At 44.3% G+C, this 18,351-nt stretch overlaps 1 protein-coding gene across 2 annotated transcripts; it reads right to left on the bottom strand.

Annotated features, from left to right (window-relative positions):
- Positions 1 to 234: 234 nt before the first annotated feature.
- LOC128700308 (probable serine/threonine-protein kinase kinX) lies at positions 235 to 18,081 on the bottom strand. Of its 2 annotated transcripts, none has more exons than XM_053793403.2 (4): positions 18,005 to 18,081; positions 12,543 to 12,862; positions 10,910 to 11,213; positions 235 to 4,814 (listed from the first exon to the last, which is right to left on the bottom strand). In XM_053793403.2, the coding sequence occupies exons 1-4, from the start codon at positions 18,011 to 18,013 to the stop codon at positions 2,115 to 2,117; spliced, it is 3,333 nt and encodes a 1,110-aa protein (XP_053649378.2). In that variant the 5' UTR covers positions 18,014 to 18,081; the 3' UTR covers positions 235 to 2,114. The 2 variants fall into 2 exon arrangements, with proteins under 2 accessions (XP_053649378.2, XP_053649379.2); XM_053793404.2 differs by lacking the exon at positions 18,005 to 18,081 and adding an exon at positions 15,830 to 15,939.
- Positions 18,082 to 18,351: the final 270 nt, after the last annotated feature.

An 18,351-nucleotide genomic window follows, 5' to 3' on the forward strand; every position in this document is an offset into this window, starting at 1 on the left:
ACTGGTGTGGGTCGCATCCTGGGACAAAATTGACCTAATTTCTCAGAAATGCTCTGCATAACAAGGGGCTTTCTGTTTAGTATTATGTTATTGATGTCAGCTAGGCCTATGTACCTTGCAGAAATATAGAAATTATTATTATTATAAATGCGTATCTAAGAGCCTGCTATTTACTTGGATGAGTAATACAATATATTTTTTATTTTGAAAATACGGAATTTATTAAATATATCTAGTACAAGATTATTTACACAGTAAATACGCACGGGGTGACAACGCTCGACACCCGAAGAGATTTCTTGGAAGAACGACCAGCGCTCTCTTGTATGATGTAGCAGCATGATCTAGCTAGCAGCTGTATGACCTAGCTGACAGCTGCATGATCTAGCTGACAGCTCCATGATCTAGCTGACAGCTGCATGATCTAACCGGCAGCAGCATGACCAAGCTGACAGGTGCATGATCTAGATGGCAGATACATGACCTAGCTAGCAGCTGCATGACCAAGCTGACAGCTGCATGACTTAGCTAGCAGATACATGACCTAGCTAGCAGCTTTGTGACTTATATAATTTATGGACAGGACTGTCAATGTGTTAGACAAGGAATACTAGAGACAGAGTCTGTCATCAGTCATGACTGTATCCACAAGACCAAGGACTGTATTCACAAGACCATAACTGTATCCACAACACCAGGGACTGTATCCACAACACCAGGGACTGTATCCACAATACCAGGGACTGTATCCACAACACCAGGGACTGTATCCACAACACCAGGGACTGTATCCACAACACCAGGGACTGTATCCACAACACCAGGGACTGTATCCACAACACCAGGGACTGTATCCACAACACCAGGGACTGTATCCACAACACCAGGGACTGTATCCACAACACCAGGGACTGTATCCACAACACCAGGGACTGTATCCACAAGACCAGGGACTGTATCCACAAGACCACGGATGGGGAAGCAATGGTCTTCAGGACACAGGCGGTATTTCCTGACACCCCAAGTGCGTCCTATTTTTTTATATTTCTCGTTTCTATGGAATTTGAGTTACCAATATTTTTCTTGCCGTCAGCCTGGGAGTGTAAAAATAGTATATATTCACTCCCAGACGCCATCTGGTGGCACTTTTCCTGAAGTGCGAAGCATTCGCTGAAGAAGCCGTACACTCGGGGGAAGAGTGAGGAACCTTGTTGCTCGTGACGGGTTCTTGATCTAAGGAATGGGAGTTATTCTACTATTCCTTGGTTCAAGCCTGAATGCCTCCCATTCCCCTTCAAATTTAATGTTCTCTCTATCGCATAATAATAATAATAATAAACCATGGAACGGGTGAGGTTTGAACCACTGGCGAGTGAATTGTTAAACTCCAGGCCACTGCGTAAACCCTTCATGTTATTACGATTTCGTGAGTAATAATGTAATGAGCCGGAGAGTGTACGTTATTGGTAGTGCATTCATGGGGAAGCGGCAAACCCGTAGGGGTCATACAGGGTCTGGGGAATGAAGGGATAATCAGGTTTGAGCCAAGGAAGGGGAGAAGAGTCTATGCACCCAGAGTCTTCCTCCACTCATACGGATACAGTAATGATCTTGGGAGACTCTAGTGTCAGTAAATTTTTCCCAGCTTGGACTTCCCAGGGTAGCGGGAGGTACGTGTCCCCCTACGACTACAAGTATACTGGGGGGGAGCCACGTGAAGCCTCCAGCTCTTGGACCTACTAGGAGGTCGCTAGAGAATAGCATCCTTTATTATAAATAGCAGATTCTCTATAGAAAAAAAATTGAAAAAAGATTAAATATGCCACTAGTAATAACGTTGACCTCCTCTGTTACACTGTGTATGTGATGAGGACTTCTCTTCAGCGCTAAAATCCCGGAGTTTGTACACTATAAAGGGGAAGATCTAACGTTATGGTGCAGTAAAAACTCTTCTCTTCGTAGATCTTAGCTAAGATTAGCTGTAGAAGAGTCACTCATTCGTCTGTAGGAATGGCATCAGTCACTCTTCTATCAGTCACTCTTCTACAAGAGCAGCGTCAGTCACTTCACTACAGGAGCGACGTTAGTCACTGCTCGACAGGGGGTGGTATTGGTCACTCGTCTACAGGAGCAGCGTTGAGGGAGGACACCAGGTCAGAGGCAGCCAGATGTAGGGCATCGTACTCCTCTTCCTCAGATCCTTCTCCGGCAGCGATGGTAGGTTCTGGCTCCACCTCGGGTTCAGGTTCTGCCTCGGGTTTAGGATCTACCTCGGGTTTAGGATCTACCTCGGGTTCAGGCTGTCCCTGTGGCTCAGGCTCAGATTTGGGTTCCTCTCTGCTCGAAGTGACCTCTCGAATTTGGACTTCCTGAGATTCAGACTTTTCCTGAGCCTTAGTGTCTTCGAGTACATCGCTTCGCTGAACCTTGATAATTTCGGATTCTGCCTGGCTTTGAGCCTGCTCATTTTCTATTTCTTCTTGAGAAATTGTTGGACTATAATCATGGTCCAAAAGTTCATGGATTTGTTCATCTTCCAAGGCCACGAGAATCCGATCTTCGATGTGTTCTCCTTCCTGTTTAACTTGATCTACTTCTGGCGCATCTCCAATCCAATCTTGGGTGTGCTTCATTTCCTGTGGAACTTGGTCGAATTTCGGCTCCTCTGTGGTCGGAACAAAACCTTGTTTTGGTTCCTGTAAGAGAGGAGCGAATTCAGGCTTGTTTACCTCCCGAACTCCAGTATATTCTGGCGTTTCTTGGACTTTGTCAAGCTCCGGCTCTTCTCTGGTCCAAACTGGAGAGTGTTCTCGTTCCTGTTGGGTTTGGTCGAACTCCGGATCTTCTATGGTCTGAATTTGGGGGTTTTCTGGTTCCTGTTGAGCTTGGTCGAACTCCTGATCTTCTACGGTCCGAACTGGGAAGTATTCTGATTCCTTTTGGACGTGGCTAAAGTCATGTACGGGTCCTTCATGGGACTGAAGCCGGACGTGAACCAATTTCTCAGTTTTTCCAACTTGATCGTCACTAAGTTTTTCATAAGGCTGAACTTTATTTTGAACTTGTTCAGAATCATCTCTTTCTTGATCTTGAACTTGATCGTATTGAGATTCAACTTGGTCGTATACAATTTCAGTTGGGTCTTGCACTGGGAGGTATTCAGCTGCCTCGTGGACTTGGTCATATTCCTTCTCCTTTAGAACTTGGTTTTGGATATATTCTGATTTCTTCTGAGCTTGGACTTGGCGGTATTCACCTTCCTCTTGGACTTGGTCATATTCATTCTGTTTTATTCCTTGAAACTCATCATATTCACTGCCCTCTAGAGTTTGCCCAAAATCATTTTCTGCTTTAGTTTGGATTTGGTCATAATCACTAATTTTGTGGCTTTGTATTTGATCATCGTCAGTCATTATATGCGGTTGGACTTGGTCATAACCACTTGTTTCATGGTTTGGGACTTGATCATAATCACTTATTTCATGGGTTTGGACTTGGTCGTGATCGGTTGTCTTACGAGTTTGGACTTGATCATAATCAGTTTGTTTGTGGATTTGGACCTGGTCCAAGTCAGTATTGACTTGAGTATTGACTTCCTCTTGATCTGTTTTCTTCTGTGGTTGGACTTCATCATATGTATCTTCCTCTTGGTCTTGATCATAATAACTGTCTTCATGTGCTTGAGCTTCTCTGTATTCTGCTTCCTGTTGGTTCTCGTCATTATCGGTTTTCCATTTAGTTTCGATTTTGCCAAAGTCACCTTCTACATCTGGATGGGCTTGGCTTTCTTCCTCCTCTATATAGGACTCGAATCGATCGTATTCGGGCTTCTCGTGGGACTGGATATGGCCGAATCTCGTTTCTTCGCGAGCCTGGATGTGGTCAGTTTCTGGTTCACTGTAGATCGGGACTTTATTTACCCCAGACTCTGTGATTCTATGAGCGGAGAAGCTAGAAACATCCTTTACGAAGACTGCCTCATCGTCACTTTGAAAGGGAGAGTCTTTGAGAGAGTCGGGGGACTCTTTGCTTTCCTTAGCCTGGACAGACTTCGAGTCTTCACCTTCTTTTCGCTGTTCCAAACCAGGAGGGGAACTTAGAGATTGATCCTGATTGTACCCAAGCTCCTCGCGTAAATGGACAGGGATATACACAGGCACCTCGCCATCCTCAACAGGAAGGTAGACTGCAAGCTGAGAGGTTCGTTGTGATACGTGTTCTGGCTCCTCGCCAACCTCGACTGGGGCATAATGTGGATCCTGGTTAGCCACAACTGGATAGAAAAGGGTTTCTTCCGGTTCTTGCACGTAAGACTCAGATTCGTAGCGCACTGGGTCGTACCGGGAAGGTTGTCCTTCATACTGGGAAATTGCTTCGTCATAGTCAAAGATGTACATAGGGCTGTCTTCAGCTAACGTAGGGATATCCTCGATGTGCTTTGAGGCCTCTTTGTCAAACTGAAATACTCGTTCGTTATACTGCGCGGCTTCGTCGTCTAAATGAGAGACTCGTTCGACATATGGTACATCTGATGTGTCTAACTGAGGGACTCCTCCTTTATATTGCTGAGTTTCCTGATCTAATTCAGTGACTCGTTCGTTATATTGTGCAGTCTGATCGTGTAACTGAGCAACTCGCTCCTCATATTGTTGGTCCTGCTCTTCTAACTCAGGGACATGCTCTTTGTATTGTAAGACCTGTTCGTTAAACTGAGGGGTCCTTTCGTTGAACTGAGGAGTCTGTTTATTATACTGAGAGACCTGTTCCTTCAGGTAAGGAGCCGACACTTTATACTGCACCTCTTTCTTCCCTTCCTGAAATTAAAAAAAAAAACTCGTTTCAACAATACTATATATATATATATATATATATATATATATATATATATATATATATATATATATATATATATATATATATATATAATCTTCCCATAGTGGTCATTAGCAGCGGAATTAAGCAATTATCTTCCGTAATGACAATTAATCTTCTTGCTCTCCTAATGAAGAGACTAAATTTATGTTTCGCTAAGGAATTAACAATTTTATTAGATTAAAAATAGATTTAATTTTCTTTTGAAAGCTACTGTTATTAGGTTCTGTGAGGGAGGGAGAGACGGTGGAAGGGAGAGACGGTGGAAGGGAGAGACGGTGGAAGGGAGAGACGGTGGAAGGGAGAGACGGAGGAAAGGAGAGACGGAGGAAAGGAGAGACGGAGGAAGGGAGAGACGGTGGAAGGGAGAGACGGTGGAAGGGAGAGACGGAGGAAAGGAGAGACGGAGGAAAGGAGAGACGGAGGAAAGGAGAGACGGAGGAAAGGAGAGACGGTGGAAGGGAGAGACGGAGGAAAGGAGAGACGGAGGAAAGGAGAGACGGAGGAAAGGAGAGACGGAGGAAAGGAGAGACGGAGGAAGGGAGAGACGGTGGAAGGGAGAGACGGTGGAAGGGAGAGACGGTGGAAGGGAGAGACGGAGGAAAAGAGAGACGGAGGAAAGGAGAGACGGAGGAAAGGAGAGACGGAGGAAAGGAGAGACGGAGGAAAGGAGAGACGGAGGAAGGGAGAGACGGTGGAAGGGAGAGACGGTGGAAGGGAGAGACGGTGGAAGGGAGAGACGGAGGAAAAGAGAGACGGAGGAAAGGAGAGACGGAGGAAAGGAGAGACGGAGGAAAGGAGAGACGGAGGAAAGGAGAGACGGAGGAAGGGAGAGACGGTGGAAGGGAGAGACGGTGGAAGGGAGAGACGGTGGAAGGGAGAGACGGAGGAAAGGAGAGACGGAGGAAAGGAGAGACGGAGGAAAGGAGAGACGGAGGAAAGGAGAGACGGAGGAAAGGAGAGACGGTGGAAGGGAGAGACGGTGGAAGGGAGAGACGGAGGAAAGGAGAGACGGAGGAAAGGAGAGACGGAGGAAAGGAGAGACGGAGGAAAGGAGAGACGGAGGAAAGGAGAGACGGAGGAAAGGAGAGACGGAGGAAAGGAGAGACGGAGGAAAGGAGAGACGGAGGAAGGGAGAGACGGTGGAAGGGAGAGACGGTGGAAGGGAGAGACGGTGGAAGGGAGAGACGGAGGAAGGGAGAGACGGAGGAAGGGAGAGACGGTGGAAGGGAGAGACGGAAGAAAGGAGAACCATTGAACGATTGAAGGATTATTATTAATTATTAATTTTTACATTAACATTAATGAAAAAATATATCTTTAAACGCGCAAGAGAAATTTTTAGAAAGGACTTAATTTTAAATGAGTTCTTGCTAACTGACCAGTTTTATCTATTCGGGACGACATTATATATGTATATATACATAATATATATATATATATATATATATATATATATATATATATATATATATATATATATATATATATATATATATATATATATATATATATATATATATATATAATGTCGTACCGAATATGTAAAACTGGTCGATTAACAAGAACTCGTTTAAAATTAAGTCCTTTCTAAAATTTTCTCTTACGCGTCTAAAGATATATTTTTTCATTAATGTTAATGTAAAAAATTTTAATTTTGCACCAAAAGAATCTTAGAAAACTTACCTAACCTTATTATAACAAGAACAATTTATTTTAGCCTAACCCAACTAAATATATTTTAGATTTGTTTACAATAATTTAATTCTAAACAAACACAGTGAAATATATTTTTTTCGTTAGGTTCAGAATGATTTTGGCGAAATTATTGCATACACAAATTTTCACTTGTCCTATATGGCAAGATGAGCGTTGCTATTTAAGCCAAGATCGCAAATTCTGCCTATTCGGCACGACATTATATATATATATCTATATATATATATATATATATATATATATATATATATATATACATGTATATAGTATATGCAAAACAACCACTCTGAAAGAATAGAGAAATTCCAAGCGCTTTCGTGACTACTCACATTAAGCGCTTGGAATTTCTCTATTCTTTCAGAGTGGTTGTTTTGCATATTTTGAAATCACCTGTTTACTGTGATCTTATTGCATATATATATATATATATATATATATATATATATATATATATATATATATATATATATATATATATATATATATTTTATTATTATCACACCGGCCGATTCCCACCAAGGCAGGGTGGCCCGAAAAAGAAAAACTTTCACCATCATTCACTCCATCACTGTCTTGCCAGAAGGGTGCTTTACACTACAGTTTTTAAACTGCAACATTAACACCCCTCCTTCAGAGTGCAGGCACTGTACTTCCCATCTCCAGGACTCAAGTCCGGCCTGCCGGTTTCCCTGAATCCCTTCATAAATGTTACTTTGCTCACACTCCAACAGCACGTCAAGTATTAAAAACCATTTGTCTCCATTCACTCCTATCAAACACGCTCACGCATGCCTGCTGGAAGTCCAAGCCCCTCGCACACAAAACCTCCTTTACCCCCTCCCTCCAACCCTTCCTAGGCCGACCCCTACCCCGCCTTCCTTCCACTACAGACTGATACACTCTTGAAGTCATTCTGTTTCGCTCCATTCTCTCTACATGTCCGAACCACCTCAACAACCCTTCCTCAGCCCTCTGGACAACAGTTTTGGTAATCCCGCACCTCCTCCTAACTTCCAAACTACGAATTCTCTGCATTATATTCACACCACACATTGCCCTCAGACATGACATCTCCACTGCCTCCAGCCTTCTCCTCGCTGCAACATTCATCACCCACGCTTCACACCCATATAAGAGCGTTGGTAAAACTATACTCTCATACATTCCCCTCTTTGCCTCCAAGGACAAAGTTCTTTGTCTCCACAGACTCCTAAGTGCACCACTCACTCTTTTTCCCTCATCAATTCTATGATTCACCTCATCTTTCATAGACCCATCCGCTGACACGTCCACTCCCAAATATCTGAATACGTTCACCTCCTCCATACTCTCTCCCTCCAATCTGATATTCAATCTTTCATCACCTAATCTTTTTGTTATCCTCATAACCTTACTCTTTCCTGTATTCACCTTTAATTTTCTTCTTTTGCACACCCTACCAAATTCATCCACCAATCTCTGCAACTTCTCTTCAGAATCTCCCAAGAGCACAGTGTCATCAGCAAAGAGCAGCTGTGACAACTCCCACTTTGTGTGTGATTCTTTATCTTTTAACTCCACGCCTCTTGCCAAGACCCTCGCATTTACTTCTCTTACAACCCCATCTATAAATATATTAAACAACCACGGTGACATCACACATCCTTGTCTAAGGCCTACTTTTACTGGGAAAAAATTCCCCTCTTTCCTACATACTCTAACTTGAGCCTCACTATCCTCGTAAAAACTCTTCACTGCTTTCAGTAACCTACCTCCTACACCATACACTTGCAACATCTGCCACATTGCCCCCCTATCCACCCTGTCATACGCCTTTTCCAAATCCATAAATGCCACAAAGACCTCTTTAGCCTTATCTAAATATATATATATATATATATATATATATATATATATATATATATATATATATATAAAGTATATTATTGTAAGTACGAACGAGTGGTATTAATAATATAAAATACTGCCTGTTGGGCTAATACACCCAACAGGGAGTCGAATGAAATTAGCTGAGAGGCGCCCACACCACCGTGTGTCCTCGGACCAAGGGTAACACATCTAGCTTGGATGAGTGCGTGGTTCTTGTAGGATTTGGTGGTCCTGTGAATTAGAGCGTCATGTGAGTTTCGCTCACCATAAGGAGGGCCAAAACATCATGGGTTCGAGTCCTTGGCTAGTCGCAGTGTTGTTTACAGTGTTTAACATAAATTTTTGCCACTAAAAATGGTACGTTAGAAACTGCTAGGCTAGTTTAGGTTTCGTTACGTTACGTTAAGTTACGTTACGTTACGTTGTTAGATTAATTACATTTGCCTGTAAATATTGTGAGTGTTAGCCGGAGAATATTCAAGAAACATTGTATATCAAGATAATGTTCAAAGTAAAATATAAACAGTGGTAAACTAGGCTAAAAAAAATCTTTTCAAAAATCTCCGGCGGACCGCATTCTGCGGTTGTACCCTTCACTGATGATGATGTACCCTTCACTGATGATGATGTACCCTTCACTGATGATGTTGTACCCTTCACTGATGATGTACCCTTCACTGATGTTGTACCCTTCACTGATGATGTACCCTTCACTGATGATGTTGTACCCTTCACTGATGATGTTGTACCCTTCACTGATGTTGTACCCTTCACTGATGTTGTACCCTTCACTGATGATGTTGTACCCTTCACTGATGATGTTGTACCCTTCACTGATGATGTACCCTTCACTGATGATGTTGTACCCTTCACTGATGGTGGTGTTGTACCCTTCACTGATGATGTTGTACCCTTCACTGATGTTGTACCCTTCACTGATGATGATGTACCCTTCACTGATGTTGTACCCTTCACTGATGATGTTGTACCCTTCACTGATGATGTTGTACCCTTCACTGATGATGTACCCTTCACTGATGATGTTGTACCCTTCACTGATGATGTTGTACCCTTCACTGATGATGTACCCTTCACTGATGATGTACCCTTCACTGATGATGATGTACCCTTCACTGATGATGTTGTACCCTTCACTGATGGTGTTGTACCCTTCACTGATGGTGTTGTACCCTTCACTGATGGTGTTGTACCCTTCACTGATGGTGCTGTACCCTTCACTGATGTTGTACCCTTCACTGATGGTGGTGTTGTACCCTTCACTGATGGTGGTGTTGTACCCTTCACTGATGGTGTTGTACCCTTCACTGATGGTGGTGTACCCTTCACTGATGGTGTTGTACCCTTCACTGATGGTGGTGTTGTACCCTTCACTGATGGTGTTTTACCCTTCACTGATGGTGGTGTTGTACCCTTCACTGATGGTGGTGTTGTACCCTTCACTGATGGTGGTGTTGTACCCTTCACTGATGGTGGTGTTGTACCCTTCACTGATGGTGGTGTTGTACCCTTCACTGATGGTGGTGTTGTACCCTTCACTGATGGTGGTGTTGCACCCTTCACTGATGGTGGTGTTGTACCCTTCACTGATGGTAAAGTGGAGTTGTACCCTTCATCCGTGGTAGACCTACATTTTTGGGGCCCTGAAGCTGGAACTGTTATGGGGGGTCCCTTTGCAGCCCCTTCTCACACAGTAGACCCAAAATATTTAAGCAATGTGAACTAAAGTGGTTTCTGGGGCCCCTCCGGGATTAGGGGCCCTGAAGCTTAAGTTTCATAAGTTTCATAGTAGGTCCGCCCCTGCCCTTCACTGATTAGCGAAGGGGTAGTTTTACGCTTTACTAATGGTGAAGGATGTTGGTTTAGCTATTTCTGGTGATAATGTGGTGGTGTTTTATCCTGACCTGGTGGTAGTTGGCCGGTGTTTTATCCTGACCTGGTGGTAGTTGGCCGGTGTTTTATCCTGACCTGGTGGTAGTTGGCCGGTGTTTTATCCTGACCTGGTGGTAGTTGGCCGGTGTTTTATCCTGACCTGGTGGTAGTTGGCCGGTGTTTTATCCTGACCTGGTGGTAGTTGGCCGGTGTTTTATCCTGACCTGGTGGTAGTTGGCCGGTGTTTTATCCTGACCTGGTGGTAGTTGGCCGGTGTTTTATCCTGACCTGGTGGTAGTTGGCCGGTGTTTTATCCTGACCTGGTGGTAGTTGGCCGGTGTTTTATCCTGACCTGGTGGTAGTGGAGTGGTGTTTTATCTTAACCTGGTGGTAGTTGGCCGGTGTTTTATCCTTACCTGGTGGTAGTTGGCCGGTGTTTTATCCTTATCTGGTGGTAGTTGGCCGGTGTTTTATCCTTACCTGGTGGTAGTGGAGTGGTGTTTTATCCTGACCTGGAGGTAGTTGGCTGGTATTTTATCCTAACCTGGTGATACAGTACCTTCTGGGGTTGTCGACGCTCCTGCTGGAACTGAGGTGGGTACCGCTGTTCCAGGAGAGCTTCCTGTGGTGCTCCCTGCTTCTGAAGAAGTTCCTCTTCCCGTCCCTTATAGCGTTCCGAAGCTTCGGCTTCCCGTGCCTTCAGTTCGTCCTCCCTCTTAGCTTTCTCGATCTGCTGGAGGGCGTGGGCGGGCATGGGATGTGGGTTGATAGGGGCCACGGGCAGCATGTCTGAGGAAGGCTGATACCCATTCTCATCTGCCACGTAGGTCAGCTGATGGACTGTGCCGTCAGGATGGGTGAAGCTGAGGTAGACATCACATTATTATTATTATTATTATTATTATTATTGCAATTATCACTTGAATTACTGTTATTCTTGAAATTATTGTTATTGTAATCATTATTGTAATTATTAAGTATTGTACTTATTATTATAATTATTAATTATTGTACTTATTGTAACTATTATTAACTATTGTACTCATTGTATTATTATTAATTATCATTATTATTATTAATTCATTATTGTTTATTATGATTATTATAGGGAGCGCTAAATCCGTAGGGGGGTCACACAAAGCCTGGGGGATGGGAGGTAATAGGGCTTGATCCAAGGAAGTAGAAGTGTAGCTCCAGTCCCTTAGATCTAAAGCCTCTTCGCACTCCCTGCCATCAAGGCGTACAAAGAAGGAAGGTCATTCAAGGGGAGGTGGAAGGAGGGTCTTGATGCTTGTGAAGGGCTCTTGATCCAATAAGTTAGAGCTATGCTCCCTTTCCTTGGATCAGACCAAGGCTCCGTGGACTGGTTTAAATGTTACCTGAACAACAGGACTTAGATTAGGGGAATAAAAACAGTCACAATACGGTGGCTGGAACAGTTCGCTGGAAACCCTCATAGCGACGTTTCGGTTCGTCCTGGACCGAAACCATTGACATTGATTGAGGACGGACCGAAACATCGTCATGAGGTTTCTTCCCCGGCTTCTGGAGATAAACGGACAAGATATCATGGTCCATAACACAGAGATTCAGAACCTCTGTCGACAAGTGTTGATCCTCAAAGCGTAAGTTCTCATTGTAAATAATTCTGATTAATTTTAATGGGTTATTCTTGGTTCATTTCTATACTATTTACTACGTGAAACCCTAAAATTATGTATGAGGGGGGTCTAATTACAGGATGTACTACACACTGTGCAAAACAACCACTGTGAAAAAAACAGTAAACTTCCAAGCGCATTCGTGATTTCTAGCTATATCAAGGATTATCTAAACTTATAAAACTATCTAAACTCCCTAAACTGCCTATAAAACTAAACTTCCTCTAAAACTATTATCAAGGATCTTGATAATGTGAGAAATCACGAAATCGCTTGGAGTTCACTGTTTTTTCAGTGTTTTTTTTTTTTGTATATTGTGATACCACCTGTTTACTGTGATGTTATTGCATCAGTGTATACTGTATATATGCTGAGAGATTACTTTAATACCCTATTTTAGATAGAGTATTCTTGACTGATGACAGCCAGGTGAAATGTAACCTTAATGACCCTGGTGTAGTCGACAGGTTTTAACCCCCATTAACTATCCATTTTCCATTTCCCTTCGTTCCTGCCAAGAGATGGACTTACTAGTAACCACCCTTGGAGACGGAGCCGCCGGTCACCTGACTGGATTCCACATGCTGAACCATTCTGATCCCATTACCAGTCTCCACCTCCATGTTATACACGCCTCTGGCAGGGGCTATCCTCATATCCTTGACGATGGCTGCCGTGCTAGGGTGCTCCTCGGCTCCCTGCCGCTGGATAGGGCCCAAGTCCCGGGTGAGCTCTGGTTCGTGGACGGACTTGCCGGGTTCGGAAAACTGGGTAGGACTATAATGTTGGGATGTGGTTGGGAGTCGAGGTCGGCCCACGCCCGAACCTACACACAGCGCAGCCAACACCATCTATTGGGAACACAAAATGTACACTGCATAAATAAATCCAAAAAAATAAGATAAAGTAAAATAAAGACAAAGAGAGGATCACTGCCTAAATTAGCTCTGCTTAACCAGAGGCTTTATGTAAAAGGTACGTCAGTAATGTCAACTAATTCTGTATCAGTTGTATCACGACTCAGAAAATCGTAATAATCGTAAACCACGGAACGGGTGAGGTTTGAAACCCGCCCTGGGTTCAAACCTTATCAGTTCCGTGGTTTAATCGTATCAAGTTCTTGTAGATATGACGATTACTATTAATAATAATTATTATTATTACTAGTCAGTGCTAGGTAGGCTTCATACTTTCTAAATATTAGTTTATCCAACTTTATGATCCATTATTTCAAGTTCTTTCGTGGTTATGTATCCTCAGCACCTCATTTGTATCTTCTTTATTTATTCCTGTCTTCCAGTTGTATTTCTCAAATATATTTCTGATACTTTACACTTTCTTTAAAATTCAATGTGGGTGTGTGTGTGTCTCATTCACATATATGTATGTACTAACTCTACTTGTGTGTGTATATGTAAGCGCATGTGTACTTAGGTTTTAGCGCATGTTTGTGTATTAGCGCATGCATACGTAGCCACCATTAACACCTGCCAGTGAAATCAAGAATATTTGTCTAGGTGTTACCGTCCGTCACTAAGTGAAAGCTATTGTTTGTTGTGTGTGTGTGTGTGTGTGTGTGTGCTTACCTATTTCTGGTTGCAGGGGTCGATTCACAGCTCCTGGCCCCGCCTCTTCGCTGGTCACTCTTAGGTCCACTCTTTCCCTGCTCGATGAGCTTTATCGTACCTCTTCTTAAAGCTATGTATGGATCCTGCTTCCACTACATCTCCAGAGTGTTCCACTTCCTGTGTGTGTGTGTATGTGTGTGTGTGTGTGTGTGTGTACCCTTAATGAAAAACTTATTCTACCCTAGTATTTTCGATATTGTGATCATATCTCCTCCTGTTCTTCGCTTTTCCAGTGACATAGGTGATAGTAAACGAAGAGGGAAAGGGAGGAAGGGTTAAGACATACAGAGAGGAGAAAAGTGACTCAAGTTATGGCACAGAAGTGAAATACTGGGACACACGACACGAAATGTATCAGTTTACACTCAAAATTAAACCAATAGAGGATACTGCAGCAGCTACAAGAGCAGAATAGCTGCAGAAGTAGCAGCAACAGCAGCAGCAAGGGCACAGCAGCAACGCCAACAGCAGACAGCTGCAGAAATGACAGTAACAGCTATTGAACGTGTTATGTGTTGACATGACCAACAGGACGTGTTTGTGAGCCCCAGGGAGAAGTGCTCCTTTCACCTCCCACCTACACTCTTTCCCACTCCCACATCCTCCCACCCACACCCTCACACACCCACCTTCCCACACCCCCACCCATACCCTCACACACCCACCCATACCCTCACACACCCACCTTCCCACACCCTCCAACACACCCACCTTCCCACACCCACCCACACTCACGGCTCAGGGAGAGTGACCTAGTAGCGATCAGTGAAGAGGCGGGGCCAGGAGCTCGGACTCGACCCCCGCAACCTCAACTAGGTGAGTACAACTAGGTGAGTACACCCACCTTCCCACACCCTCCCACCTATACCCTCCCACACACCCACCTTCCCACACCCACACACATCCACCTTCCCACACCCTCCCACACTCGCACCCTCCCATCCACACCCTCACACACTCACCTTCCCACATTCGTACCCTACCGCCCACACCCTACCACCCACACCTTCACACACACCCACCTTCCCACACCCTCCCATACCTACACCCACCTACACCCTCCTACACCACCCCACACCCACTCCCACACCCTCCCTCCCTTACACTCTCACACCCTCCTACACCACCCCACACCCACCCAAAAACCTCCCACATCACCCCACACCACCTCACACCCTCCCACATCCCCTCACACCTTTCCACACCCACCCACACCACCCCAAAACCACCCACACCCCACCTCAACAAACATCATTCTTTCCAAATAATAATAATATTAATAATAATAATAATAATAATAATAATAATAATAATAATAATAATAATAATAATAATTCCAGTAACTCGTCCTCTTTTTGGTAAATAATCCACATTTTGTCTAGACTCTTCAGTTCTTTTAAGCCACGAAGCTGTATGCCACACACGGGTTTAGCGCATTTCTGTGTGCTTGGCAATACATACAAAAATGGAGCAGCAGTTTCTTCAGTGTACTCACCTGTGTGGTTGCAGGGGTCGAGTCTTAGCTCCTGGCCCCGGCTCTCAACTTGCCGTTTGCCAGATTCACTCCCCTCTAGCCTCGTGGGCTCTATCGTACCTACTCTCAAAGCAATGCATGGAGTCTGCCTCCGCCAGTTCCTCGTTGAGGTAATTCCACTTCATGAGCACGCTGAGGCTGAAGAAATACTGCCTGACACCCCTGTGGTTCATTTGTGTCTTTAACTTCCAGCTGCGTCCCCTGTGTGTATGTGTGTGTGTGTGTGTGTGTGTGTGTGTGTGTGTCTAACCACATACGTATTCTATCATTATTTAGGAGTGTGTATGTACGATTATTATTATTATAATTATTATTATTATTATTATTATTATTATTATTATTATTATTATTATTATTATTATTATTATTATATCGTCAAACTCAAACACATTAAGTAAAAAATTTTACTGCTCTTGGTGAATAAACGTTGTTGGTTCAACGTTGTTGGTTCAACGTTGTTGGTTCAACGTTGTTGGTTCAACGTTGTTGGTTCAACGTTGTTGGTTCAACTTTGTTTATCGCTCAACCAAACAAGTGTGTCTGTCGGGCCACCACGATTACGTAAGTGTGTGATAACTCCCACAACCAAGCCAGTGTCTGATAGGCAGCACCAGCCTCCCCATCAGAGACACCTGTTATCATACAACAGGTCATACCTTCATGACCTGGCGTGACCCAGATCATAAAACTGTGACCTGGGGTTGGAAGCCTATCGACTACACGAGGGTCATGGAGCCTACAAGTAACCTCTCCACCACAAGAAAAGAATACTCTAATCCCTGAATCGGAATTATCAGCATATATACGCTGGGAGAAATACACCTCACGATGTATATATCATGTGGGAGGAGACTGTGGTAGCAACAACAAGTGGGGAGGTTTCCGGATGTTCTCTACACAGTGTTGGAGAAAGCAGCCAGATGTCTAACTGACCTCACACAGCCGGCTTTCTAAAGCCCTGAGAAGCGTGGACAAGGCAGTATCCAGAACATGTCTCTTTTCGGATTATGTTTCCCTCTTTACTTTTCGCCCAGTGAGCTTCATAAAGTTTGACGGACTGAACACATCGACTCCAGTCTAAGGGACTGATTACCTCAAACTCCTTCTTCCAACATTCTTCTCTGTATTTGACCGTGGAAGCCACTGGCTGGCGAAGTGTTTCCATAATGAAGATACCGAAGTAGTCGCTTCCGGGGGTCACTGCCCCTGCTGGCCCGGTCCCAGACCCGGCCTCCTGGGTTTCTCTCCCTCGGTCGTCACTTGACAATGTTCCAAGACCGAATCGTCGTTTGAAGTTCCGCTCTGAACTGTGGATCAGTTGTACATTGTTCCAACCACAATATTGTGATTTGTTCACAGCGTTCATCATTAATTTTACTACTACTACTACTAATACTACTACTACTACTACTACTACTACTACTACTAACAGCATTACTACAACAATTGCTACCACTACCAACAAAGCCTGGCTAGCACCATCATTACCATCACCATCACAACCATCACCATCACAACCATCACCATCACAACCATCACCATCACAATCACCATCACAACCATCACCATCACAACCATCACCATCACAACCATCACCATCAAAAGTAGTATCACTGAAACCATTAATATTTTAACCACTACCACAACTACGGCAATTAATCCCAACCCTGATCAATTCCACCACTATTACAACCACAAACACCCACCACCACATGACTCATACACCACGACAGTCCATAATCTAGACAGAAATAGACAATTCTTCTTCTACTACTACTACTACTACTACTACTACTACTACTACTACTACTGCTACTACAACTACTACCACTACCCCCCAACCCCCATCAACCCGTACAATCCAAACATTCTCATCAATTACCTTCAAATCTCCATCTTCTTGAATTTACAAATGTACAATCAACACACACATTAGCAGACCTAGCTAACACAACAACACTTCGCCTGTTCAACTGCTCTGCAGGTGCAAAACCCACATGGGCCTGTCAGCTCCACTAATTTGGCGATTCCGGAGAGTGGGGACTCAGACCTACGGCAAGCTAGAGCTAAAAAAAAAACAGCAGGCCAGTGCGTTAACTACTGTACCAATGGATTGTTTACACTCAATCATTACTATTTCGCCGGCCTGGTCATGGACCGGGCCGAGGGGGCGTTGATCCCCGGAATACCCTCCAGGTAGACTCCAGGTAGGTAGCCACTGCTTTGATCTGCTAATTCTTCTCACTGATTTCTGATCGTAGCAGCAGCAACTCCAGCAGACATTGAGCAAGTCAAAGCAGACGCTGCACAGAGCAGCAGATGATCTCAGCAGCAGCATCATCAGCAGACAGTGAGGAAGTCAAAGCAGGCGTTACACAGAAGAGCAGATCGTTAGATCAGCAGCAGCAGACACGTCGCCCAGATGTAAGTCTAACGTTTAGAAGGATGTTTACATAACGTTTTAGCGACGTAATTATGATATTTCTATCGCTGCTATTAAACGTATTTTTCATTTGATATTTACTACACGTTTTTGCAACGTATACTGAAGTAGACACCAATCTGCAGTAAAGGCTCTTATTTGGACAACGTTTCGCTCTAGAAAAAAGCTTTAAAAAGCTCTACTTCGAGCGAAACGTTTCCAAAATACCCAACAAACTACCCAACGTAATTGCAACGTTTCGGCGATTACTTTGGCTCTTGCTGGGGTAGACGCTTGCCCTGAACGACGTCTTTGTCAATGCTGACTTTACGTCGCCACGACGTTCGGAATGTCGCCGCGATGTCCTTGGGACATGGCCACGAGTCCGATCGCGTCGCGAACAACTCACCAGCCTCATGTCTGCGGGAGAAGGAGGTCTGCGAGACCAAACACCAGCAGAGACAACACTGAACTAGGAAGCAGTGGGGGAAAGTGTCAGTATATATATATACACACACACACACATACACAAACACAAACACACACACACGTACACGTACACACACGCGCGTGCTCCCACGGGGAGGGGGTGATGGTGGTTAATTAGGGGCGGGGGAGTGGCACGAGAAAGGATGGGAGGGATGGGGAATGGGAGGTGAATGAGGTGAGTGCTGGGAGGTATAGAGGGTGGGAGAAATGGAGAGGGAGGAAAAGCGAGTAACAGGTTGGGTAAGAGGAAGGCAACAGAAGAGAGGT

The sequence above is a fragment of the Cherax quadricarinatus genome, chromosome 71 (genome assembly GCF_038502225.1).
Source record: "Cherax quadricarinatus isolate ZL_2023a chromosome 71, ASM3850222v1, whole genome shotgun sequence".
Classification (NCBI taxonomy): Eukaryota; Metazoa; Arthropoda; class Malacostraca; order Decapoda; family Parastacidae; genus Cherax; species Cherax quadricarinatus.

Coding starts and splice junctions, on each gene's coding strand:
- LOC128700308 (XM_053793403.2), bottom strand. Junction 11,214..12,542: donor GTCTCCAAGGGTGGTTACTA/GTAAGTCCATCT, acceptor TGTCTACCTCAG/CTTCACCCATCCTGACGGCA. Junction 4,815..10,909: donor AGCGTCGACAACCCCAGAAG/GTACTGTATCAC, acceptor TTTTAATTTCAG/GAAGGGAAGAAAGAGGTGCA.